This window comes from Petromyzon marinus, chromosome 31, assembly GCF_048934315.1.
Source record: "Petromyzon marinus isolate PM22_M1 ecotype Great Lakes invasive population chromosome 31, UKy_Petmar_22M1.pri1.0, whole genome shotgun sequence".
Classification (NCBI taxonomy): Eukaryota; Metazoa; Chordata; class Hyperoartia; order Petromyzontiformes; family Petromyzontidae; genus Petromyzon; species Petromyzon marinus.
Genome location: NC_133697.1, coordinates 15,129,361 through 15,154,098, shown reverse-complemented (window position 1 = coordinate 15,154,098; position 24,738 = coordinate 15,129,361). Strand labels below are relative to the sequence as shown.

Below are 24,738 nucleotides of genomic sequence, written 5' to 3'. Positions count from 1 at the left end.
AAAGCCTACCCCATGCCGTGTCAGTCATGGGGGCTGTTCAACCATACTTCACCACAATGGTCACCGTGGGTGGAACTAGCGGTGCGAAAATATAGAAACTAACATGTCATTTAACACTCACATTAGGGAATCGAATTCATGCCACCGGGTTCATGGCGCAGTGCTCAATCCACTGTACCGTCACCCTACCCCCGGGGTTCAAAATAAACTTTAAAAGACTTAGGCAGCACATTTAGCTGGACATTAGAGACGATTTCATGCCATGACCATGAGAAACATAATATGAAAAACATTTCACCAAAGCCTACGCTGACTTAAAATTTGGCAACGTTATTTTTATACCAATACTCTCAGCCTCACCCGTGAGTTCATATATCCATGGAAACCACTTTGTTGAACACAATTCTGTCTTTGCGGGTAGTTAAGTGAAATTACTCAACTCAAAGGAGCCTTTTAACTGGATATGTTTTGTGGTTTTCTCTTTCCTTTGCCGATTTGTACGACATCTCTTCTGCGCTAAAAACCCCCCAAAAATCCCGGCATCAATTACATCCCCTAACCGCAGATAAACATCCGACGTTCATCGCGCCCGCATTTGGATGGCACACCCTTGATGCGATGGCAGTGGCGCCTCCGTCGTCGCGCGCCACCCTGGACGCGTGCCCTCGCGTCACACGCCTCGCGTCACACGCCTCGCGTCACACGCCTCGCGTCACACGCCTCGCGTCACACAACTCGTGTCACACGCCTCGTGTCACACACCTCGCGTCACACACCTCGCGTCACACGCCCTCGCGTCACACGCCTTGCGTCACATGCCCTCGCGTCACACGCCCTGTGTCACACACCTCGCGTCACACGCCCTCGCGTCACACGCCCTCGCGTCACACGCCCTCGTGTCACACGCCTCGTGTCACACGCCTCGCGTCACACACCTTGCGTCACACAACTCGTGTCACATGCCTCGCGTCACACAACTCGTGTCACACACCTTGCGTCACACGCCCTCGCGTCACACGTCTTGCGTCACACGCCCTCGCGTCACACGCCTCGCGTCACACGCCTCGCGTCACATGCCTTGCGTCACACGCCTCGCGTCACACAACTCGTGTCACACACCTGGCGTCACACAACTCGTGTCACACACCTGGCGTCACACACCTTGCGTCACACGCCCTCGCGTCACACGCCTTGCGTCACACGCCCTCGCATCACACACCCTCGCATCACACGCCTTGCGTCACACGCCTTGCGTCACACGCCTTGTATCACACGCCCTCGCAATCACACGCCTCGCGTCACACGCCCTTGCGTCACACGCCCTCGCGTCACACACCTTGCGACACACACCTCGCGTCACACGCCTCGCACCTAACGGTTCCCGACACCCGCTCCGCGGAGGGGCTATGACCGGTCGCCAACTGGGAGGCCTCGTGCCAGTGCCGACAGGAAAAGGAAGAGGAGGGGCCCAATCCGTGGATCCAATTAATGCACAATTACAGCAGGAGGGTCCAAAATGCAAGGTAATTAGGCCTAATCGCCAGTATCGCATTCCAGATAATTTTGCCCAAAGGCAGGGGCGGCTCTCGCGTGGGGCTGTAACCACGAGCAGCACATTTCCTCCAGGACCCCCCCCCACCCCCAAACCACCTGATGGTCTGCTCTGGGATCGTAAGGAACGCTGTGGAAATCAGGGCCACTCTGCCGCTATTGCCGCTTTTAGCCACAGTAACCAGACAAGGGGCACAGCAAATGTATAATGGTTTATGACTTATAAATAATTGAATAGAAAATTCTTTGAGCAGGAGACTAGCGCAACCCATCCGGAAAACCCGGCACATTTGGCAGGCACAATGAGGCCCATTCTGTTCACTTGAAAGGAAAACGTGGGGGTGGGAGAAAAAATATTGTAATTTTTCACACTTGGATGTTTTTAACCACAAAAATCAAACGTGGTAGAACTTAATACATTCGTGTACATGCGCGACACCGCCAAGTTTTCTCACACCAAGCTAAAGCGTTTTTTGGCAGAAAAATCGGCTACGAATCCCGGCCTACACAGCCTCGCCCGGACGCCCGGCGGGCGGCCAAATGTCGACTTTGCCTTCACTCTGTGATATTGCGGATCGTCAGTGCCGCTGAAATGCCTGTCGGGTACATTTCTGACAGCTCCCACTCACATGTTTCATTTTGTCCTAACGAGTGTGGAAGTGGGCTCACCATGCACTTGTGACAGCACCTGAAAGCCATGCTTATGGAAAACAAAAAGGGGGTTACGTGAATTTACTCCCCCAAAAATAAATATTCCAAGTCGAGTAAATAGCCACGGCTTTTTTTTGTTTCTACACATTTGCTTACGCTCAAACATTATTGCGCGCTCGGTGAAAAAAAGTTAACGTTTTACACGGCTGGTTGGCGCTCTGAGTGGAGGTCGAGCGCCGCCAGTGCCAACGAGCGGGCGGCCGCTTCGCCGACGAGCCGCTGCCATGCGGAGCGATGGAATCCGTCGCCAATCGTCAGTTCTGCACTGCGGACCTCGCGCGCCGAGTTCGATTCCCGACCACGGGCTAACGTTGGCGCAGTGCCGGGTTACGTTAGTGCGAGGCCTGTAGCATATGTTATAAAGGGGCTCTAAATATTAAAAAAAAAACACAGATATAAAAACACAAATGTTTAACTTGATAAAGTAAAGTAATTGTATTTTTTTTCATTTGCTATACAGCCGGATAATGTGACAAATCGCTAACCTTAAACACCCAGTCGTTGATAAAAATTGAAGGCAGTATAGTGCTATAGTAATAGAGCAAGTGCAGAAACACTGAACCAGAATTGATAGCTTGAAAGCATTAAGTGCAGGGCCCTTGAAAGTGTGGGGCCCATAGCATCATATGTAGCTACTTTTGCACCGAGGATAATCCACACCGCGTCGATGGCGAGCGATTATATACGAACTGGTCGTGGGCCCCTCCCATCCCGCACACCGGCCTATGCTGACAAGCGTGGTGAAGTATGGTCAAACAAGCCCCATGGACCAACATGGTGCACGGAGCCTTCACACAACAGTGACAAAGGACTGCAAATTATTTTAATTTCTGTGAAAAAATCTATTTAGGCAGCATAAAATTGGGAAAATCTGGACCATCATACAAGTCCATCGGTGCTCATATATTTAAAAGTGGCTCATACAGCCTTATAAGGCTGAGTGTATTTCTGTATACACTTTATGAATAAACATGGGAACTGTGTAACAGAGTCCTGACAGTGACGACAATGATGATGACGTCTTAGAGAAGAAGAAGACCAACATCTGCCAGCGTGGTGATGTTATGGTCTCTGACATCCAGTCAGGAACCACACTTATCCCAACATTAGTCAAAGAACGTTTCCACTCACGAACGCCACTTTCATGAACTTAGTAGACAAAACGTGAAAAAGTTTATGCTCGCAGTGAGTCAATCGGTCGGTCGCGTGCAGTGGAGTCAAGCGTGAGAACTCCCACCGCTTCCAAAACATCGTCCCAGCGTGCTGGAGTAGGCCAAAACACCCGGTTCTACAAGGGCATTACCACGTCTCACTCCAGGGCTCACCACAGCCGAGCCCCTTTTGTCAGCAGTGGCGTGAGCAGGCGATTTTGGGGCTGCGCCTCTACCGCTTGTTTGTGTATGTACGTATGTTGAACTTCTTTCGCACCGTTTGTAGCCAACCGTGCTAATGGGAGGTGCGGGGAAAGGACAACAAACTAAACACGAAAAGTAGTTCTAAAGAAATGAGTTTACAATCTATATTTAAAAGCGCGTAACTCCAGTGGCTTCCTAATATCAGAGGGAAGAGCATTCCAGACGGCCGCAAACGCGCATTTGAAAGTGCACGATGCGGTGACCGTCTATGTTAGAAGGCCAGCCAATAGCTGCTGCTGTGAGGATGACCGGAGCTTGACGTCAACGGTGCCTCCTTGTGTACTACCCACCGTGCATGGGCATGGTCATGGAGGCTTCCAGGATGCTCATCTGGGCGCACTCGAACTGCGTCCGCAGCGTCGCCACGATCTCCGACACGAACTCCGCCGCAGCGTCCTGGCAGGAGTCGGCCCCTTGGGCTCGCGACGTCGCCGAGTTCACCACGAGCCTGCGGCGACGCAACGACAACGGCGGGGGGCCCAGCACGCTGCCACTGTAGTATCATCAACATTATCATCGTCATCATCAACATCATCAACATCATCAACATCATCAACATCATCGTCATCATCAACATCATCAACATTATTATCGTCATCATCAACATCAACATTATCATCGTCATCATCAACATCATCAACATTATCATCGTCATCATCAACATCATTAACATTATTATCGTCATCATCAACATCATCAACATTATCATCGTCATCATCAACATCATCGTCATCATCAACATCATCAACATTATTATCGTCATCATCAACATCATCAACATCATCAACATTATCATCGTCATCAACATCAACATTATCATCGTCATCATCAACATCATCGTCATCATCAACATCATCAACATTATCATCGTCATCATCAACATCATCGTCATCATCAACATCATCAACATTATCATCGTCATCATCAACATCATCGTCATCATCAACATCATCAACATTATCATCGTCATCATCAACATCATCGTCATCATCAACATCATCAACATTATCATCGTCATCATGAACATCATCAACATTATTATCGTCATCATCAACATCATCGTCATCATCAACATCATCAACATTATCATCGTCATCATCAACATCATCGTCATCATCAACATCATCAACATTATCATCGTCATCATGAACATCATCAACATTATCATCGTCATCATCAACATCATCGTCATCATCAACATCATCAACATTATCATCGTCATCATCAACATCATCGTCATCATCAACATCATCAACATTATCATCGTCATCATCAACATCATCGTCATCATCAACATCATCAACATTATCATCGTCATCATGAACATCATCAACATTATTATCGTCATCATCAACATCATCAACATTATCATCGTCATCATCAACATCAACATTATCGTCATCATCAACATCATCAACATTATCATCGCCATCATCAACATCACCAACATTATCGTCATCATCGTCATCATCGTCATCATCAACATCATCAACATCATCAACATTATCATCGTCATCATCAACATCATTATCATCGTCATCATCATCATTATCATCGTCATCATCATCATTATCATCATCGTCATCATAATTATTTTCAGCCATTGTCACCCCACTGCTTGATGAAGGCCTCCTCAAGACCCCCCACCCATCTCTCACAATCATATCGTCTGTAGTGACTCAACAGTCAATATGATGTATCTAAGGTGCAGAGTTAGAGGGCTGGGGGAGGACACGTCGCTGTGAGAACAGACGCAGCAGCGCCGAGGCCCTGATGTATCCTCATCCTCACTATCCTCAACTTACCTGACGCTTTGCTCCCGTTCCTCCGTCCCCTCTCCATCTTCCTGCTCCTATTCCCATTCATCTTCTCTCTTCCCACTCCTATTACTCTTCCCCTTTCCGATGCATTGCATCCTTGACTCCCCTTCCCGTGGTGCTGTGCCACAGCTACAACGGTGCTTGTCTACATTCGAGCGCAAGCACAACCTTAAACCGGAAGGCCATACAAGGCTCTGGTACGCTCGCACATGTTTCACCGTGTAATTGTTATTACGTAACTTCCAACACCATAGAAAACAAAAGGGATGAGGGAACAGCCATATTCACTCACCCCATATGTTTGGCAAAAAAAAAAAATCACATCTTAAAGTAAAAAATGTGAATGAATTTATTTCCAAAGCACCCCCAGGTATTTGCCCTGGCTTATTTTAAGCCCGCTATCCAAGGGGCCGCTTGTTTTAAGCCAATTTCCGCGCTCCTTGCAGCGAATATTAATGAGGGCGCTTGAACACACGGCCGCATTCACCGCGGTCCTGCAGCCAATTTGTTTACTGGACGTGTGCTGGGCCCTGTGAGTGCTGAGCAATGTTCACGCCAACTGCGTTGCCAGGGACCGGTAGCCTGCTGGTGTTTGTGCTCCAGGGTTTCTATTTTATTTTTTATTTTAAGCCGTTTAATAAATCAGCTCACAGTCCATCTGGTCAATGTAACCGGGCTCCACTCATTGACCAAGATGGCAGTGCGTACTTTCAGCATTGTGTTTTTTGTTTTTTCTTCTCTACAATTGATCCCATTTGTAACTGTTTGAAATAAATATGCTTCCTTTAATTATAATGAAACGTTAGTAAAAGTGATGGCCAGCTCAACACTTACTAGCACCAACTCACAAAAATGGCCAAAACCCGATGTAATCCCTCTAATGGCCACTCTTTTTTCAGACTATCGCATTCTCCGGATTATAAGACGCACTTATTCCCCTGTAACTTTAGAGCAAAAGTTGGGGGTGCGTTGTATAACCCGGCGTGTGCGTGCGTGCGTGCGACCAGAGTTGTGTAACTTTCTGAGCGCCCGGGACGATTTTTTTTGGGGATGCGTCTTCCCTTCCGGAATGCCTTCTAATCCGGAGAACACGGTGACGTGAATAGCCATGGCACAGTGGCCGGGACACTGCGCTCGTGAACCTGGGCAACCTCAGTTTGATTCCTGGCCATGGGTAACATCAGTGGCGACCAGTCCTGGGCTCATGCATTATCCCAACCAGCAGTGACTAGCATGGTGAAGTATGGTCAAACAGGCCCCCATGACATATATGGTCTATGGAGGTCTTGATCCAGCAGTGGATGGATAAAGGAATGTAAATAATAACAAGAACGGTTGCTATTTTATTAATTTACATGCATAAAAAGTATTTAAAACCCAAATGACACATCAGTAATCCTTAAAAAAAAAAGGATTTAAATTTTAATTGAAAAAGTAAAGCTGCAAACCCCTAACACCAGCTTAAAGTCAAAAACCACATTAATGACTCAGTGTATTCACAGTCATTAATGGATCTGGAGTGTTTTTTTTTTACAAACATCATTAACAGCCTTCGTGGATACTCTCCCCTTGCCCAGCTCTTCCTCTGTTGAGCTAAGCTCTGCTACGCATACACCAACGCAGCCTCCACGACAAAGACAAAGATTCCGCCACCCCCTGTAGCCTTAACAGACTGTCAGGGCAAGTGCTGTTAGCGAGCACCTACGAAGGCCGGCAAGGCACACGAGGGGGTGGGTGGCCAGCACCACGCCCGACCGGCTTTGTCTTCCGAGTGGCGACGTTTACGCACCGGGCACTCATTTGAGGCCGAATTGACCTAGGGGAGGCCCAGGACCGGTTCAGGTAATCGTCACCGGTGCGCTGACCGCCGCACGACGGCTCCCGGCGACACGCACGGCCACGCACGCAGCCCGCTCCACGGCAGGCAAAGTGTCGCCGACACCTCACGGGCCACCCGCAGCTGCGGGAGCCTCGCGTGCCGGCAGCCCCCACCTCCCCCTACCCCCCACAACGTCCCGCGACGCGCGGCACGAAGCCCGGCAATTCCCCCGCGCGTCTCCGCTCTGCGGCTCTCTCGCCCGGACCTCGCTCCGACAGGTGAGGGCAGAGTCAGGGATTATCCGCGGGAGGCTAATGGTTGACCATTAGCCCCATCACAGGGGAGAAGCCGGATTATAACAGGATTACGTGGCTGCTGCCTTTCGATCGGCTGAAGTTAACACCATTGTCCTATTCAGGCGGCCAGCTGAGGACAGATGCAGAGCCTAATCCAGCACATAAAGAGCGAGCAGCTTACCGACAGGGTGGGATTGTGCGTAAGCCTGCGCCAGATTGAAAGCGCCCCCTGAGACGGAGGCGAATGAAGTGCGGAGTTTTATTCCAAGTGCCCCCCGAGCTTTCAAACTCGCTATGAAGACAGCGCTCAGATGTGTTGTCCGGTTGCGCCGCACGTCGATCGGCACGATGTCCGACGTTTCGCTCCGCACGCAGAGAGCTCCTTCAGGAACGGAAATAAATCCCAGGAGGTCGACGCGGCACGGACTCTGCAGCTGCTGTGAAGGGCTGCCCCCCGCAGTGGGGTTTACGTTTCCACTTGTCATGTAAAGAGGTGACAATGCTACCCTTTCGATTATAAAAAATAATGAGAAGCAAATCAAGGCGAAGGCGAAGCTTTAGAACTGGTAAAACATTCCTACCGGTTCTGCAACGAAGCAGAACAGAAAAGGCATCCAAACAGCCGCGACGCTGAACTTTGCGTAAAAGTATTAAGACGACGACACTTATTTACCAATGCTGCTATTTAGTTATGCCGCATAATACGTGTGCATGTGCTGTGGAAAATGGGAAGCTGAGATCGATCCCAGGCAATGGCTGACATTGTAGTTGCGAGCGGTACCTGAAGCGGTCCCGACCGTAATTCTTGGTCTCAACGACCGTAGCAGCCTCCTGGACGTGGAGCGTCTCAGCTCTGGCCACGGTGCTAATGAGCCAACTCGTTGTTGGCGATAGTTTGGTAACAATTTGGCCCATCAGGAACGCGTCTTTCACACCACTTTTGCTCGTAACCTTTCCGCCGCCTCTCCAATGTAATGGCACCGTACGCTCCGTGACTATGTGCGCCAATTTAAACTTAATTTTGGACAAATCTCGCACCTTGTTTCCATTAAATAATTAGTTACGCGCTGTGACAACACTGCCCTTCATGCAGCCCCGAGATATGAATAGGCCCGTTCAAGTTAAGTTTTCACAGAAAAAAAACTACAAAGGCACCAAACGTTTGTAGTTATTTCCCCAACGTTCTCCGGAGCGCACCGCCGACGTCATGGCATGAGACACAGAGCCCTGGGGAATTCTCGCAGAGCACAGAACGGTCCACAGAAGGAGATATCACAGAACTGTTTCTGAATTCTCAAGTGGCCTCTAATCCCCTGCAAGGGCAGCGCTTTCCCACCCAGCCTGCGACAGAGATAAATGTTTGCTGCATAACATGCAAAAAGCCATGAAAAAAAAACATCTCAGATGGAATGTAATATGGATGAGTGTTATTGTTCAGTAATCGGTAACTGAAGCTTAGACCATCATTCCACTAGGCTAGAGAGCACAGTTTCATTAGAGGTGGCTGCAAAGATTCAAACCCAGGCCTCTCAGTGGTGCCAGCTCGAGATTCTGGCCCACATTTATTAGTTATTTAGTTTTCCATCCCAAGGCCACACGTTTATTAAATTTCATGTTCCCAATAAATACTGTTCAACTTTCATTTGAGACCAAGGTTACTTTTTTTAGGTCTTCGAGTTGCTTAGCCTTCTGCGGTGCAGAGGAACAAATATAATTAGCGTGCTCTGTGGGAGATCGATAAACGTAGACCCCGGGGTGTCCCTTGCAAGAGGAACTTGCACGCGCACTGGGCTCTCACCTCATATGTCTGTCTTCCGTCTAACTCAATAACGTATCACACACCGTGGCAACACAGGAGGGAAACGTTAAACAGGACCCAAAAGAACGACATCAGATAGACAACCCAATTGAAGCGTAGCAGACAGACCGCTCTTGTATACACTCGTGTGCCGATGGACGGAGAGCCAGCAGCACAGAGACAGAGCAGAGAAAGACAGGGAGACAGGTAAATGCATGACCAGACAATAACGAACAGACACAACACTGTTTGGAAGAACAAACGGATTTCTCCAGGATAAATAAAGTTTCAGATTCTAAAGACTTTGAACCAGACATGCATGCAGAGGCAAAAACCAACGTGATACGGCCGAGCGGGAGCGCATTTACCACGCGTTGCGGAGGTTCGCGGTTGGACCCCAGCGGCCGCCCCGGTCAATGTTATTGGTGTACTCACCAAATAATTTGCATCGTCTTCTCTGCAGTGGACGTCAAGGATCCCGTGACGTCATTCGACAGGAGGAAGAGGCCATCGTGCGTGCCGGGGCATCACGGTAAAAAATAATGTTGTCGCATTAAAAAAAACAAATCGCCAAAAGTCACGTGGCCACATCGTCCCCTGCTGCGGACGGGCGCGATCGTCCACGCGGCGCCTTCGTGACAAGCCTCGCGGCGGCCAGAGTCGCGCGGGTACACGGGGCGCACGAAACGCCGGTCGGGCCACGATGGGCGGGCGAGCGCGTGGCACGAGGCTCACTTGTGGTAGACGAGCTTGAGCAGCAGGGCCCCGGCCTCGGCCTCCGGGGCCTTGGGGCTGCGTAGGAGAGCGGCGGCTTGGGACGAGAGGACGTCGCGCCACGGCAGCAAAGCCTCCGCCGGGAAGAAGCCTTGGAGCAATTCAGCTGCGAGCTCACGCACCTCCACGCGGCCACACGGCCAGGAGAGAGACCAGGAGCGAGGGGTGGGGGTGGAATTCATCACAATTAGTCGCTGAGGGTTGTGACGGGTTTCTTTTGTCATTCCCGGTGTTCCGTGCCCCTGGGTGCCGTTCCCACTCCACTGTGATGCGCTCACCGGTGCCCACTTTATTGAGAACAATACTGGCACGTAAAATCAATAATTATTCATTTATGGGGCACTGCCATCTTTTTGTTCGCACCACTGCTGGCGTTAGTGCCTCCCCGCTGGAGGGAGCCCTAGGGGGGATCCTCTAGAGCAGGGGTCCCCAAACCCCCGGGCCGTGGACCGGTACCGGTCCGTGGCCTGTTAGGAACCGGGCCGCACAGGAGGTGAGCGGTGAGTCCGCGCTTGGCCCGCCCCCATTATTTTATTATTTACCACTTCCGTCCGCGCCTCTTTCCCGCACTGCGCACTTGTCTCAGTCACAGTTTTGGTAAGCCCACAAGCTCTAACCCCTAGTAGCCACAATGAGTAAAAAACAAACGTCGCTAGAGAGCTTCTTTGAAAAGGGGGACCGCTGCTCTTGAGGGCTTTGGCCTGCTCTTCCAAGCAGCAAAGATGTCTCAGAAGAGGCCCTCCTCATTATTAACCACACGTATGTTACGATGCACCAGAACCTTTCCCGTGCAATGAACGTCTCTCAACTTCCCTTTATGGTCAGATTCGGCCGTCCGTTCTAGTCGATAAATGACGACAATGTTGTAACCTCACGACTGGGTCCAGTCAAATTCAGAACAAACATCGTTTTGTTAATTAAATTTGGTGCACATGAAAGCCATGTGCCGCTTGGGGTTAACTCATTGCTTGGAACCAAGATGTATAGCTTGCTCGGTCCCCTGTAGAGGGTATCATCCCTCTGCTTTACATCTCCAATACTGGTGGATTTTTATTTATTAGGATTTAAAACGTGTTTACAATTTTGTTACTTTCTTAAATCCCACCGCCTCTGTCCATCCAGCAGTATAAACGGGTTCACCACATTTAGCCGTATCCTTTGGGGGTTTTTTGTTTGTTCTACGTGACTTTACTGAAAGGCCCGAAGAATATGAATTCCTGCAGTCACGAAAGCTTTAAGTCAAGATTTAGTCGATCGACAGGCCTCGTGTGATGGGATAAACTGTGGGTACTCCCGCCAGCGAGCAAGAGTAGGCCAGATGCCCTCTCTAGAGGGGCTCTCCTAGAGGTCGCTCTAGTGGAGGCCCATCCGCCAGCAGAGGCGTGAGTGGGCTGCTTCAGGGCTGTCCCTCCAGGGGTTTATGAGCTGAGAGCTGTGGTAGCGTTCGTGTGCTGTGCGGGACTGCAGGAACGGAACATTTTCCCATGAATGACAAAAAATAACTAAATCTATTACATTTGTAAGCAGAAACGAAATAAAATATATTAAAAACAAAAAGACACGTTAGCTTTTAGTCTTCTTCAAGCACTCAGATGCTATACTCTGCAGAGGCCGACATCAATCAAATTAGTTACGTATAATATATTTTATATTAAAATATTGAACAGCTCTCTAATGTCATGAACCCTTCCAACCACCCGCTCCCTTGTCCCATGTCAACTTTCTTCCGAACTTGAGCTAAAACATGCGTTGGAGATAATTATTTGATTCTAATCTTTCCGACAAGTGGAATATTGGTCCACATCTGTTCGAGCGAACGCCGTCGCCGCTGCTGAATTAACGGGTGCCCCCCCCCCCCCCCCACCAAGCTCGCTTTAACTGTGGCTCGAGTGAAGGAACCCAGGGAGCGGAGCTGCCTCGCAACACCGCGGGCAGATACGCCGAGTCCCGTGTGGAACCGTGGTTTCTTGTCGGACGAACACAACTTTTTTTTTTATATATACAAGTTGAAAATGAGACGCCCGAAGATCAAAGTGGAAGAGTAGTTGGCCGAATCTCCGCACGCCACGTAGTCCCGTGTTAGCGCAATACGGCACAGTAACTACGGTGGCATTGGAGTTTGCGTTCCAGATCAGGTTCTGGTTACTTCACTGTAACAGGGTGTTTTGATGTACTATGAAGTCATATCGCAGCTGTCGATGGGCTAACATTGGTCTTCATGCAAACAACGGGGCTTTGATAAGAACAGGAATATACCGAGGGAACCTCAAACGTACATGTGCCCAGCATGTCGAGGGCACGCTGTGTTCAGCACACCCCGGAATGTGTCACTTACGATGAATCAATGAGACGATACAGACAACTATTGTAGTAAGGCAATCGTCCTCGTAAACCATTGTCTATCCACTGCTGGATGAAGGCCTCCCATTGGCCGTCACTATCTCCGACGGTCCCGCGAGACAACAATCCATCTCACTCCAACAGGTACACCTCTGTCACTGCTCCATCTCCAGTGGGGACGTGTTCTCCTCGAACAGGACCTGACATTTGTTGGCAAATTACCTTTTATTTTTGGTTCATTTTGGTACGTTTTACTCAAACGAAACCCGTTCATCGCTGTCGCATTACGAACCAAGTGGCAGGGGGTTTGTCGAGTGGTTAGCGCACTCCGGTATCAACCAGGCAACTTACGTTTAATTCCCAGCCACGGCAAACATCGGCGGCGAGCGATACCTGAACCGGTCATCGGCCGCTTTCCCCCTTAAACCAATCCACATTCATCGGCGTGGTGGAATATGTCCAAATAACCTCCACGCCCAAAACGGCACGGGGAGCGGAACGGTAAAGGGCGACACAACCACCATCACGATTGCCATCGCCACACTCTTGTTTTTATTGTGACTGCGAACACGCGGCGGACGGCTGTCGCGGGCGTGAGCGCCCACGGTTGCAAACGTCACGGCGTACGGAGAGAACGGCACGGGGGCGGCAACGCCGCGAGCCCTGGCGCTGCCGGTACCTCGTTGGTGCCGTCCTGCAGGCACACGCAGAGCACCGAGACGCCGCGCTGCGAGCAGAAGTTCCACCGCCCGTGGTGACGCGCCCATGACACGAGCTCCTTAACGTCCTCTGCCAAGGCAAACAAACAAGACGCGAGGATTTGCACAGGGAAGCTTGGGAACGTGATATTTTAAGACGTTAAATGCTTAAAAAATAAAGAGTCACAAAAAAAAAGAGCATCTTTTATAGTCCACGTTTTCACGCAAAGCCCTTGTAAGAACACTGCCCCGTCGTAGACGCGGCGCTGCCGCGCAGGCCGGCAGGGCTTTACCTTCGTCACTGACACCAAAACAAATGCACGGACCGATGCAACGCTGGCGGAGCGGGTGCATGCGGCCATGTACCTGTCGACTCCTTTCCATAGGTACTTTCGTAACGACGAAGGGCAATTCTCCTTTTTATTTAACTCACTCTGCCTGTTGTTGTTGTTGTATCCTCAAATCTTGTAACTCAATTTTAACCCACTTCCCAATGTGGTATCCACTGCAAACTTGGTATACTTATGTCACACTGATGACAACACTATATTCTATCAAAATGAATAAAAAACAGTATTTTAAAACATTCATTTTTATATGTTATGTTTCGGCTTGGGACTAATTGTCCACGCTCAACTCACGTTGGCTGTAATTGCCCACGGCCCCTTACATTATGGCAAGCTTTGCGGCCACTTCCTGGAGTCGTGGAGTTCTGCCATTACGAGTAGGGTACATTTCATTAAAGCGTGTTTAAATTTTTTTTTTTTTAAATATTACTTATTTCTATTTGCTACATTCGGATTTGTACTAAATTATAGATAAATGTAACTTACATATTATATATATGTATGCACATACTTCAAATGACTTGATATAACCCAATTATTTGGTGATGTGGCGTTTGGCTGTAGTGCACAAACACAAATAGCAAACAGCTAAACACATTCATCAATAACACTGTGGCTTCTAAAGGAAAGAATATATAATTGCCAACGTTTTGGGCAATGGCCCTTCTTCATGGTGCTGCCAAGAAGCGTCATCTCCTCAACGTCGCCCATTGCGCAGCGTTACAGCTGAGCGTGGTCAGCTGTCTGTCATCACCCAGGTCGCCCCTCCAGAAGAGGCCACGCGTCTCAACGGGCCTGTACCACGGCTCCTGGTAGAACAACGGATGCGAAAAACTTCCTCGACTACTCCCGATGGACGCTCAGCCGATTTACGAAGCAAAAAGCCGGCGTCCTGACCTGGGGGTTTGCCTTTCTTCTTCTCGGGCTGCGGTACAACCGAGAAGGTCTCCAGGAGAGTTGACAGGAGCAGCAGACACATCTTCTTGCGCTGGAAGCTTGCGCCAGGGAAGAGGGAATCGAGGCACAGGTCCAGCAGCCAGTCGACGAATTCTGACAAACGGAGAACGTTAGAAACGCCTTCATCACCGAGTGGGAGCGTGGACGTTGGGCTCAGGTTGAATACAATCACTCTTCGACGGCCAGGAGAAAACATAGCGGGTGGTGCAGCCTTGCAAGTGCCTGCTCGAGCCACTGCTGGTGCAAGGGCCTCCACTAGAGGGAGCTCGAGGGCATTTTGGCCAACTCTTCCAGATAACCGCCACTGCTATTGGCCGTGAGCTACAATCTAACTCGAGGCTTCGGGTTCGGAGCTCAACGCGCGAACCACCGCACCCGCCCCGCCCGTGAACCCTTACCCGCGCCTTCGCAGTTTCAAACTCTCACCTTTGCGCCACGTTTCACCATTAACCTTGCCCACTAGTAAGGAGAAAATCACTTTCAATTTACAGTCAATGTAAGCACAAGCTCGGAACGCAGTACTGACGAGCGCGATGCGATCGCCGATCGACGGCGAGCAGATGGCACTGACCGACGGTGCGCTCGAGGACGCCCGGCGAGCGAGCGCCGGCGGCGCCGTCGGCGCCCCGGAGCCGCCTCTCCCGCCGCAGCGCCACCAGCGCGGCGTCGCGCAGGTCGCTCAGCGCGCGCCGCACGCCGCCCTGCAGCTGCTGGCGGAAGGCGGACGAGCCGACGGGCAGGTTGAGCGGCACGAACTCGCGCAGGAGCGCCATCTCGGCGGGGCCCGGCGGGTGCCGGTGCCGCGGCCCCACGCCGCACACGAAGGCCAGCGCCGCGGCCCGCACGCCCTCGTCCCGGTGGCACAGGCACCGGCGGATCCGGGCCGACACCGCCCAGCGTCCCTCGGGTCCGGGAGTGAGGACGGACCTGGCGACGCTCACCTGAAGGCGGCGGCAAGGGGCCTCACTCGGTTGGTTCGTCACGTCCGCAGGTGAGTCCACGCCACAGGTCACCGCTCCGCTCTTTCTACTTTCTACTTCTTCCCTCTCACTGCTCGGGGAAAGACGACGAAGGGAATTCGCATCGCATCGCCTCCCCAACCTCCTCCCCCGAGTGCTCAGAACCTAGCGCGGGTGAAGGAGACAATTCGCTCCCATCCACTGTACCTATGAGCAGCACTGTGTGTCGCTGGCGTTCTGGGGCCCTTGGATTGTGTTCAAGTAGAGAGCGTGATAATATAAAAACTACCACAAGCCACACGTGAAATAGCCACAACATGTATTTATCAAGCAAAGCCGAGAATGAATTGAGTTCGTATCGTGATGACAGGTGTATCCGACTTACCAGATTTATCCAGGGCAGGAGATCATCAGGCCCACTGAAGTGGTCGTTCATCAAAGCAAACGTCTCTGGGAACACCTGGTCCACATCAACGAGCACATCAAATACAAACGCGCATTGTAGAGAAATTAGGGTTTGTTTGGAATGGCTTTTTGTGCCGCGCTAAGAAACGTACATTCCCAAAACTTGCTACCCGAGTCAACAACCCAGGAGGCTCCAGGCCAGACGGTGAACACTCATCACCGAGAGTTCATTCTCAACTGAACTATTTAAACTCTTTTTTTTATCTTACCAGGTAAGGCCCACTGAGCTACATAGCTCTTTTTCAGAAGCGTCCTGGCCACAAATGATGGCTCAACGAAGTGGCTTCTCATCATCACGTGGACATTTATAGAAGCCAAATAATCTAAACGCGTGATGCTGATTCTATATGTGGAGGGGAAAAAACTGGAGGACGTGGAGAAAAATCCCCATGACCACGGGGAGAGAGACACGCAAACTCCAAATATACAGCAAGCATCATGGTCGGGATCGAACCCACGACCTCCTGCATACCAGGCGAGGGAGTTAACACCTAGGATTGCATCCAGAATAATGTAGCGGGTTGATGAAACTGCTTTCCTCCCGTGTGCCGGTATAGTAATAATAATAAAAAAACCTACGATGGTGTGTCGTAATTGACACCGCTAATTTTATATCCGGTAGAGCCAACCTTGAGGGTGCACGGCAGGAGGTAGCTGGACACGTTGTACAGGAGCAAGGAGACGCCCGACGTCAGCGCAGAGTGCAGCATCTTGAGCCACCGGTCAGCCCACATCTCAGCCAGCCTCGACTCTCTGGCGTGGAGCTCCGGCATTAGAATATCCTGGCGCGCCTCTCGACGGACAGCGTCTCCGCGTGCCGACCCCCCGTCTCCCATCCCCCCGTCCGATTGCCTGGCGGCGTCCAAGCCCTCCGCCTGTGCGGACTTCGTTGAAACCCCGACGGCGAAGCGGTCCGGGCCAGGGTGGCCGCGGGGTTTTGAGGTGTCCGCTTGCTGCTCGCGTTCTGGGAGGTCGACCGGCCGAGTCGGGCAGGGACCGAGCGACAGATCCCTCTCCCACGCGTCCCTCTGACTCTTCAGCAGCTCCTTGTAGAGCTCGGCAGCCAAGGGAGCCAGGTAGTTAGTGGAGAGGCAGGACAACATCTGCTGGGGAAGATCTGCGTCCGCCTCCAAAATCTGCGGCCAGCAACAGGTCGCGTAACAAGAAAGATACACAACCCCCACCCAGTTAGTTGCCCGTTATGTACAGCACAATGCCGCCAGGGCTACGACAACGCAGGGCACGTGTATATTTACGAGTGTAAAGATCGCATTCTTGCGTGCACGCATTGCTCACGTAAGTGCGTTAAAACCCATTGGAATGAACCTCGCTGAAGTTTAAAAATATATATTTGGCACGGTGGCAGAGCCCGCGATCCAGCGCTTGAGTGGCGACGGTCGATGGCTCGTAAGAAATTCCTGAAACTCTCGAACCCTTTGGGGTTTTGGCCAGGGACATGGCGGTACAAAATAAGGTGGCTTCGTGGCTCGCGCTCTCAAATCGCCCACCGTACACCTGACATTGCAGTGGCGCTGCTGGCCACCGTGCGAGCTGCTCACCGTGCGTGCCCCGACGTGCGGCAGCAGGGCCCTGAGGAGGGCAGGCCTGCCCCGCGACTCCCACGGCAGGCCCAGCGCCTGCCTGAGCAGCAGCCCAAAGAGCGGCCGCTCCGCGCAGCCAATGTCCTCCTGGTTCTCGCGAGCGTACAGCTCCAGCAGCAGCTGCATGCATCCATACACACTCTCCACCACGCCCTCCACCTGGGGCACAACCCGGGTGCGTTGATGATCCGGTACTCGGCGATTCTCTCCGGTCACTCACACGCCGGCGGTTCAGTCGCCCCCTTCTGTCGCTACTGCTAACACCCAATGTTTACTGTTCCCGTGAACTTCACTCATTGATTCCTCTGCCCATACTGAGGACTCGGTCTACCAGAATGTTTACCTCACAGTGCTCCACTTTAAAATCAGTTTATTTTACGTGAAAAAAACCCCAACGTTAATACACAGATCAACTGCATCACAATACGCCTTCAACATTCAGAAATACACAATAAAGGCAAGGCAATATATATATAACACACACATACATAGTGTAAGTTGTATACAAATAAAAGTACTTGTGTCAACATTAAACAAGCGGAATCTATTTTAATCCAGAGGCAGTGCGACTTGACAGTGAGCAGTTAGGGAACTTAACTGCAATCCAATTATTGAGGTCAGATGCTGTAATCTGTAATGCATCACGGAACATTCACAATTGCCAGGCCAATGTTCTGCACATAAGAGGGGAACTCTTCCATCCCCTCCTCACGGCTCCCGAGTTTACGCAGAGACAAGAGGGCCTGCGATTGTGTTCGATATCTGCAAACCCCCTGAGGATCTACCAATTCCAAACGATTGTCAACTGCCCCTAATCTCCCTAAGTATTTACAACAGAGACTTAAGAGTTGGTGGTGCAGCACGCTGTTCAAGAGATCAAATGTGCAAAGTGATGACTAAACTTTAAAAACATTTACATGAGAGATAAGCGAGTGAAATTGGTCTCTCTCCATTGGTTTGGTGGCCCCAAGCAAAGACCACTTGTGCCCCAAAACATCCACAGTCCGGAAATCTCGTGTCCACACCTCTGGCCAACATAGTGTTCGTAAAGCATTTGTTTCACATTGCGTTGTTACCGCAGCGTAGTGCCGACTTAGCACACGCATTCAAAATTTCTCCTGCACGCCATCCGTGCTGCAGCCTTTAACCCCGTCGGTTGAGAACCAGCGATGTAAAGGAACGGCTGGCTCACCTCACGCCTCGCGTTGGGGGGAGTGGCACAATTCGACCTGATCCATCGACTGACCGCTGACTGCCACGCACCCACTGGACACTGCTGGGCGGGCACCGGCCGCGGGTGGGGCTTTGTAAGTGTGCGCGTTGAACTTCTTTCGCACCGTACGGAGCCAACCGTCCTAATTGGAGGTGCGGGGGGGAAGGTCAACACCCCCCGTTGCTTCGACCGCCGCGCTGGGGGATCGGACCGGTCGACCTCTGTACGGCAAGTCCGGGGCGCCAAGGGCAGCTTGCTTCGTTCTAAACGCGTCCGAGCGAGACGTGGGGGGGAGGGCGGGGGGCGGAGTGGCGGAGACAGACGCCGAGCGAGGGCTCACCGGGCTCTCCCAGTTGCAGCGCAGGAGCAGCAGGACGCTGTCGAGCCGCGGGCCGCCGTCGGGGAAGACGCGACGGCCGGGCACGAGGTCGGCCAGGTCACGCCGGTTGCTCCGCACGCACCGCATCCACAGCCACAGGACTGCCGGGGCCCGGCACCGCACACACGCACGCAGAACGGAGCGCGTAGCGCGCACGGCAATTGCTGCTCGGCCACTTGTGAAAGCGTTAACGAAGTGCCTTCCGTCAGGTGACACGCGTGTCGGTAATAGCACGAGAGGGGTGCCTTGCGACATGCGCCTATTGTCGTTGGTTCATTGAGCCTGGTTTTGATTTGGAAAGTCCATTTCAATGTTTTGTACGTTGCTCTAAATCCAGATTAATAGAGTCATTAAAATGTTAACAATAAAACAAGCTGTAAAATTCTGAGGCTACGGCAGAGCTATGCTAATGAATTCTGACCAAAGATTATAAACACACAAATGCTTCAGAATGTACATCACTAGACTGTGCCACATCTGCAAAAGACAAGAAATGGAAACCCCCACATCAATAAAAACCTGACACGGAGCATTAGCATCAAGCGTGAAACACCGCCAAGGAAAAAAAAACTGCTGAAGATGGAAAAAGAAAAAACATTAAAGACGTCGACTTGAATTGGCTGTGCAGAGCGCTCGCCACTTAGCGGCTTGCTGGATACAAATTCGTGGCATGTGAGAGATGACTCCCCATCTCCATGTGCACAGCACCGTCACCATACCCCGCTCCTCAAGCTTGTAGACGCGGCTAAGGTTGGTAGAAACACAGCTAAAGTTGGTAGACAGAGATAAAGTTGGTAGACACGTTGGTAGACAGAGATAAAGTTGGTAGACATAGATGAAGTTGGTAGACACAGCTAAAGTTGGTAGACACAGCTGAAGTTGGTAGACACAGCTGAAGTTGGTAGACACAGATAAAGTTGGTAGACACAGCTAAAGTTGGTAGACACAGATAAAGTTGGTAGACAGAGATAAAGTTGGTAGACACAGCTAAAGTTGGTAGACACAGCTGAAGTTGGTAGACACAGCTGAAGTTGGTAGACACAGCTAAAGTTGGTAGGCACAGATAAAGTTGGTAGACAGATAAAGTTGGTAGACAGAGATAAAGTTGGTAGACAGAGATAAAGTTGGTAGACACAGCTAAAGTTGGTAGACACAGCTAAAGTTGGTAGACACAGCTGAAGTTGGTAGACACAGCTAAAGTTGGTAGTCACAGCTGAAGTTGGTAGACACAGCTAAAGTTGGTAGACACAGATGAAGTTGGTAGACACAGCTAAAGTTGGTAGACACAGATGAAGTTGGTAGACACAACTAAAGTTGGTAGACACAGCTAAAGTTGGTAGACAGAGATAAATTTGGTAGACACAGCTAAAGTTGGTAGACACAGCTAAAGTTGGTAGACACAGATGAAGTTGGTAGACACAGCTAAAGTTGGTAGACACAGCTAAAGTTGGTAGACAGATAAAGTTGGTAGACAGAGATAAAGTTGGTAGACACAGCTAAAGTTGGTAGACACAGCTGAAGTTGGTAGACACAGCTAAAGTTGGTAGTCACAGCTGAAGTTGGTAGACACAGCTAAAGTTGGTAGACACAGATGAAGTTGGTAGACACAGCTAAAGTTGGTAGACACAGCTAAAGTTGGTAGACAGATAAAGTTGGTAGACAGAGATAAAGTTGGTAGACACAGCTAAAGTTGGTAGACAGCTGAAGTTGGTAGACAGCTAAAGTTGGTAGACAGCTGAAGTTGGTAGACACAGCTGAAGTTGGTAGACACAGCTAAAGTTGGTAGACAGAGATAAAGTTGGTAGACAGAGATAAAGTTGGTAGACGCAGATAAAGTTGGTAGACACAGCTAAAGTTGGTAGACGCAGATAAAGTTGGTAGACACAGCTGAAGTTGGTAGACACAGCTAAAGTTGGTAGACGCAGATAAAGTTGGTAGACACAGTTGAAGTTGGTAGACACAGCTAAAGTTGGTAGACACAGCTAAAGTTGGTAGACGCAGATAAAGTTGGTAGACACAGTTGAAGTTGGTAGACACAGCTAAAGTTGGTAGACAGATAAAGTTGGTAGACAGAGATAAAGTTGGTAGACACAGCTAAAGTTGGTAGACAGCTGAAGTTGGTAGACACAGCTGAAGTTGGTAGACAGAGATAAAGTTGGTAGACAGAGATAAAGTTGGTAGACACAGCTAAAGTTGGTAGACACAGCTAAAGTTGGTAGACGCAGATAAAGTTGGTAGACACAGCTGAAGTTGGTAGACACAGCTAAAGTTGGTAGACACAGATAAAGTTGGTAGACACAGCTAAAGTTGGTAGACAGATAAAGTTGGTAGATGCAGATAAAGTTAGTCGACACAACTAAAGTTGGTAGACGCAGATAAAGTGTCTGCTTCAATGTTCGGTGCCAAGGGGCCTAAACATTTTTGTTCCCATTTAGTGCAATAGTTTTTCAATTAAAGTATTATTTTAGTGGTTAAAAAAAATGTCCTGTCATGTAAACAGATTTAGGATGGCTTGGGGAGGCCTTCATCCAGCAGTGGATTTATCACAGCTGACGACGATACCATAATGTTATTATATTTACATCGAGGCATTTAACAAGGGCAAATAGGCATGGGGTAAAAAAAAAGCAACCTTCCAGTCTCTCGATAGCCATCAGTGACCAGAGGCGCTTCCAGCAAGCACACGGTGAAAGCCGTCAGTGACCAAACAAGAGTACGGTTATCAGTCGCTCCATCGGCAAGCGCCGAAGCAAAGGACATCCACATTCTTTTCAGACATAACTCAGTGCTATTTTATTTCAGATGTCGAAGTCCCACGGATCAAAGATCGCTTTTTTTTTTGATGAGCTCAGCACAACGCGGTTTAAAGTCAGGAAATTCCCAGGAACATGAGGATTTTTTTTTTATTTCGCTCTCTCATTCTTGTTTTAAAAAAGCGCAGTCAAGATCGGAGAGAATTCAGCCGCTATGCGGGGGTCTCCTCTCAGGCTGGACGTTTCTCATCCCTGACTTTTTGAGAACATTTGACATTCATGAGAAATGAGTAAATTTTAAACCTACCAAGGCTGCCGGAGCTTTCATTCTCTGGCCGTGGTCTCCGTGCTTTCATCTTGTATTGCTAAATATCATTGGGCATGGCGGTTCTTGGTGTTTAATGGCAAGCTGCATTTCACTGGAATCAAGATTCCCAAATGTATCTCTTGTATTTTGACAATAAGCATTACGAAGATTTGTTTTGTCCGTATATCTTTGCAAGCTTACCCCATTTGTTGAAGTGTGGTGTTATCGTGAACAATCCGTGCTCAGTGTTAACCAAAATCATGGATAACAATTAAACATTTCTGCCGTTCCGTGGTTCCTAGGAAATTATCACGATTCACCCCGAGCGGGCGTTTCGTGATGAACGCGGTGGAGTTTTTTTCAGGTGCCCTCTGAATGTGCCCTCTGAATGGACTGACGTACCTTGGAACGCGGGGTACTGGGCATCCTGTCGCTGCCCGCAGAGTCGGCACAAAGCTGGGAAGATCGAGTCGAGCAGCAGGCAACCCTGGCGCACGGCACATGACGATCATGTTCAGCGCAGAAGTGACAGCGGCCAAGTGGGTTGAGACAGCGCCTACCGGCTCCACTGACATAAAGCAGGAAATGTTGAAGCAGGAAACCTGTGGCCCAGGCCCCTTCAACAACAGCTACTGGATTGGCAGACGTCGCAGACAAAAGTCCAACAGCACTCTGAGGGAACGTCCGGCGCAAGACAGAAGAAAACGCAATGATGCGCCATCATGGAAAGTCGACCCTTGTCCAGAGTTTGTCCGCTTTAACAAATGGTGCAAGAAAACACGTGGTCCAGAAAGCCAATATGCTGACTGACCTCAAAGAAACGTATTTATGTAGCGAGACAGGCTAATCTATTGATTACTTTATTACCTATAGTACTCTTCGGGTTTGAGTGGTGGCTGCGCGATAGACGAGCCGAGTTCAATCCCCGGTCACAGCTAACATCAGCGGCAGGTGATAACAACCAGCACTACCGGCATAGTTAAGTATGGTTAACTAAACAATGCTGTCACGGCGTGAGAGAAGGCCTTTATCTCATTGTGGATTGAGAATGGCTGGAATTCCTCCATGATGGAGGTGATTTCATATTCAAACAATGCATTTAACTCCGAAACAGGAAAGTGGATATTATCCGGCGGCGTTTGTTTAAAGCAAGCAAACTCTGGATTCGTTTTGACATGCTGGGTCTCATCAGCTGCACCATGTTTGGTAAACAAATGTTTCTGGGTTATAAGGGCACTCCAGCAACATGTTTCACAAACTCACTGCTGATAAGAGCCAGAACGTAAAAACCAGTCCAGTTTCCTTACTTGGACATATGCTGCAGGATAATATTGTCCTGGAGAGCCGACAGGCCGATTAACTAAATATTGCCTTTCTGTACATGTGGAGACACAGAATGAGGTTCTGATTAAGTGTTTTAAACACAGCCAAAGTTCATCTTTTCACAGATTAGATATTACACAACATAACTACCCACGTTGGCTATCTCTGGAGTAATGTTACTTTGCTCTTAATATAAAAATGGCAGCAAGCAATGTGCCCCCTTCCATTTGCAACGTGCACGTTATTTTTTGGTTTCAATGATTTCCAGCGCACACATTGACAGCGTCAAGCGTTTATCAGTTGCAGGCTTGACGTAGCTGCATGCTGGCACCAATTGCATTTTGCAACGACACAGGATGATGCCTTCAAAAATATTCCGAGGGGAAAAAAAGACCCCTCATATTTTTATATTTACGAAGAAGTCCCCCTGCATTAGCGTCAATTCACGAGGTTCACCTGCGCATGATGAAGAACGTCGTTGCTCAGGAGACGCGACATCTTTTCACAGATCAGACACGACGAACACGAAACATCTCAACGGGAGTCTCGCCGTTACGGCGAGACTCTCGGCCGGCACGCGACTGCCATGATCTCCCATGAGCCACGTTGCCAGCGGTCAGGGTCTCCAGTCACCCAACCCTAACCCGCACACGCCTCAAGGCATCTAAGATCGATATGCCATAGAGGGTGTCCGTAAAGATTCTCTTCCACGATTAATGAAAAATAATAATTGGGCAGCAGCATGCGCTACTTCGATACGCCTGGCAGCATGAAGATTTGTTTCCGCATGTTTTATCCCTGCCAGAATATTAATCTCGTGCATTTGGTGTTCGACGAGTGAGGAGCAGCTAATTAAACAACCAAGCGAGCACGGTTTAATCGGCAAATCCAGATTAATCGAGAGTTAACCGGACATACATATAATGTTGCCAACATTTCAACCACGCAGTTCAAACTGCTGCCTAATCACGAACCTTTAATAATGGACGACACTTTTGGGGACGACACTTTTGTGCGTTTCATAATAAGAGCCCTGTTTCACAAGCCACGTATGTATGTTGAACTTTTTTCTCATCACAGGTAGCCAACCGAGTTAATCCATGAGGGCTGTGTGTCATGAGCCAATGTCACATCACACAATTTAAATATTTGCGGATGCCGACATTGCAAGCGACCTGCGACAGCCAGCGAACAAGCGCTCCCTCGGCTGCC

At 49.8% G+C, this 24,738-nt stretch overlaps 1 protein-coding gene across 3 annotated transcripts in view; it reads right to left on the bottom strand.

Annotated features, from left to right (window-relative positions):
* LOC116947902 (uncharacterized) overlaps positions 1 to 24,738 on the bottom strand; it is a 136,815-nt gene that overhangs the window by 61,457 nt on the left and 50,620 nt on the right. For all 3 annotated transcript variants that reach the window (XM_076071151.1, XM_076071153.1, XM_076071152.1), the window contains exons 9-18: positions 22,606 to 22,690; positions 19,105 to 19,244; positions 17,510 to 17,710; positions 16,580 to 17,086; positions 15,871 to 15,945; positions 15,098 to 15,467; positions 14,467 to 14,619; positions 13,204 to 13,313; positions 10,146 to 10,306; positions 3,968 to 4,125 (exon numbers count right to left, since the gene is read on the bottom strand). In XM_076071151.1, coding sequence (XP_075927266.1) covers positions 3,968 to 4,125; positions 10,146 to 10,306; positions 13,204 to 13,313; positions 14,467 to 14,619; positions 15,098 to 15,467; positions 15,871 to 15,945; positions 16,580 to 17,086; positions 17,510 to 17,710; positions 19,105 to 19,244; positions 22,606 to 22,690 — 1,960 coding nt within the window. The remainder of the gene's footprint in view (positions 1 to 3,967; positions 4,126 to 10,145; positions 10,307 to 13,203; positions 13,314 to 14,466; positions 14,620 to 15,097; positions 15,468 to 15,870; positions 15,946 to 16,579; positions 17,087 to 17,509; positions 17,711 to 19,104; positions 19,245 to 22,605; positions 22,691 to 24,738) is intronic.